This window comes from Cryptotermes secundus, unplaced genomic scaffold (assembly GCF_002891405.2).
Source record: "Cryptotermes secundus unplaced genomic scaffold, Csec_1.0 scaffold4492, whole genome shotgun sequence".
Classification (NCBI taxonomy): domain Eukaryota; kingdom Metazoa; phylum Arthropoda; class Insecta; order Blattodea; family Kalotermitidae; genus Cryptotermes; species Cryptotermes secundus.
In genome coordinates, this window is record NW_019738404.1 from 7191 (window position 1) to 9672 (window position 2482).

At 39.5% G+C, this 2482-nt stretch overlaps 1 protein-coding gene across 1 annotated transcript in view; it reads right to left on the reverse strand.

Annotated features, from left to right (window-relative positions):
* Window positions 1-2198: 2198 nt before the first annotated feature.
* Window positions 2199-2482, reverse strand: part of LOC111871032 (facilitated trehalose transporter Tret1-2 homolog) — a 29006-nt gene continuing 28722 nt past the window's right edge. Inside the window, exon 8 of the mRNA XM_023863764.1 lies at window positions 2199-2235. Coding sequence (XP_023719532.1) covers window positions 2199-2235 — 37 coding nt within the window. The remainder of the gene's footprint in view (window positions 2236-2482) is intronic.

Here is a 2482-nt window from a genome sequence, read left to right on the forward strand (position 1 = left end):
AGTACTCGGAGAAAACCTACCCCAGCGCCACTTTGTCCACCACAAATCCCACTTGACCAGACCCGGGATCGAACCCGAGCCGCCACGGTGGGAAGCCAGCGTCTAACCGCTTGAGCTATGGCGCGGCCATGCTGGCTTAAGTATGGCCAGAAGTAGATCAAAAAATTTGGTGATAAATATGACTTCTCCACTGAACAGATACATCTGAACTAGTAAGGCTGTGCAAAGTAGGGGTTGAAGTCACATCTTTGTGTTTTCGTACTGCTTGGGAAAAGGGGACGTGTAGAATAAGGAAATACGATCTAAGGGGTCCGACTTAAGTAGCCTTAGAATAGGAGTTCACAGACCTTGAGACCTGGGGCACCATTCAAACTGTTTTAACGAAACAATGCTCACCTTGTCGTAAACGACGTAACATTTTACAAGACTTCATAGCAGCTTTTAATAACAAGGATATTCATATATTACCATACATATAGAATATTGGTGGGAAAGTCAGAAGGAAAGAGACCACTAGGAGGACCAAGGCGCAGGTTAGTGGATAATATTAAAATGGATCTTAGAGAGATAGGATGGCATGATATGGATTGGATTGATCTGGCTCAGGATAGGGACCGCTGGAGTGCTCTTGGGAACACGATAATGAACCTTTGGGTTCCATAAAATGCTGGGAAATTCTTGAGTGGCTGCAGAATTTTCACAAACACATACAGGACAACATCAAAGAACCCTCTTCTCGAGAACAAGGCGGCACACTTTCGGCCCCCGTCAAGAGAAATAGAAAGAAAAGGACACGAACCTACTTGGTTTATAAATTCCAATAAAATATTAACAAACCTATTACAGATATTTTAATGTATTGGAACAGCCGCTGTAGTTGTATAAAATTTAGATTTTATACCCAAGTGTGTATTATTAACATTATATGTATATATTTTATCGTTCAGAACATATATTGTAATAGTGACTTCCAACTGTATTGATGTAAAGATGTCCCTCTGATGATGGTCTCTGAAGATGGAAACATGTAAGGGAAAGAATAATTAAAATAAATATCTCCGCCAGTCACACTAGACGGAACCGTTTAACTTTTCATGATATTGTTAGTGTGACGGACCAGAATGAAACAAATCAAATGCTAATTAGATATAAATTAAGTAAAAGTTTGTCACCCAGAATATGATTGCTTCGTTAGTATCATGTTATAATATTCGTCTATAGGCCTATAGTAACTTAAATTATGAAGCGTAAATAACGCCCAAATTAAGAAATTTAAATATACTTATGTGATCGCCTCTGTGGTCTAGTGGTCAGAGTGCCTGGCTACAGACCTAGAGGTCCCGGGTTCGATTCCCGGCGCTACCAAATTTTCTGAGAAGTAGTGAGTCTGGAACGGTATCCACTCAGCCTCGTGAGGATAATTGAGGAGCTATTTCAAGGAAATAGGGGCTCCGGTCTAGAAAACCGAAATTGCGCTGACCACGTGACACCCTCTATCCGGTAAAGATGGCACTAACTTCGCCGAAAAGCGGCGGTCGCTCGGTCGGTATAATTCGCTTGCGGACTACAGGCCACTGAGTAAATATATTTATGTAATAAATTTGGAAACGAAAATTCTAATCGAGTCCAAATAAGCAACACTTGCACACCGCTTTAATAGCCATGGACACTCTGCATATTGGCAAGAATAGAGAAAAAATGTCGTAATATCTGTGAGTGGATTTATACATACGATAATATTTATTTAATAATAAATGTATAAAACATCATTTCGTAATACAACAAAGAAATTAGGATATGTTGTTTGTATTAATAAAATAATTAGGAACTTCAGACGAACCTCACACTCCATCATTCATCTATTCATTCATTCTTCTCTGATACATCTTTCCATGTCTCAAGAGCAGCATCACCAATTTTTCATAAGATGCTCCAATTGACTTCCTTCCCGTTCGTTCATAATTCCATGTGTCGCGTTGCATAAGAGCTTTTGTGATATTTATGTGTCATTTTCGTTGTGTTGGCATTGAAAATTTGCAGAAATGTGCGTAATAATTTCTACATGTCTGTCCGTGTCTGTCCACATGTAACAACTCGAAAACCAATGAAACAATTTTCCATGAAATTTGATATTTGGGAGTTTTGTTAAACTTTGTCGACACATTCCAAATTTGAATTTAGTTGAACAACAATAATAGTCATCTTCTACGTAGAACAACACGCTTTTCAAGGTAACTGAACAACGAAATCGAACATACTAGAACTGTTACATTATATGTAAAGTAAGGACAAAAATGCGCCGGTGCTTAATGAGAAAGGGCCATATAGAACTAGGGAGAGTGGAGGCATAACTCCACGAATTCTTATTCTCGGCACTACATGGATGCAACTGGTAAATTTCATACCCTTGCCGCTCTGCTACCGGGGGGAAAGGGTCTCCATTTCTCACTGTGCAGGAAGATGAACGGTCTGGACACTATGG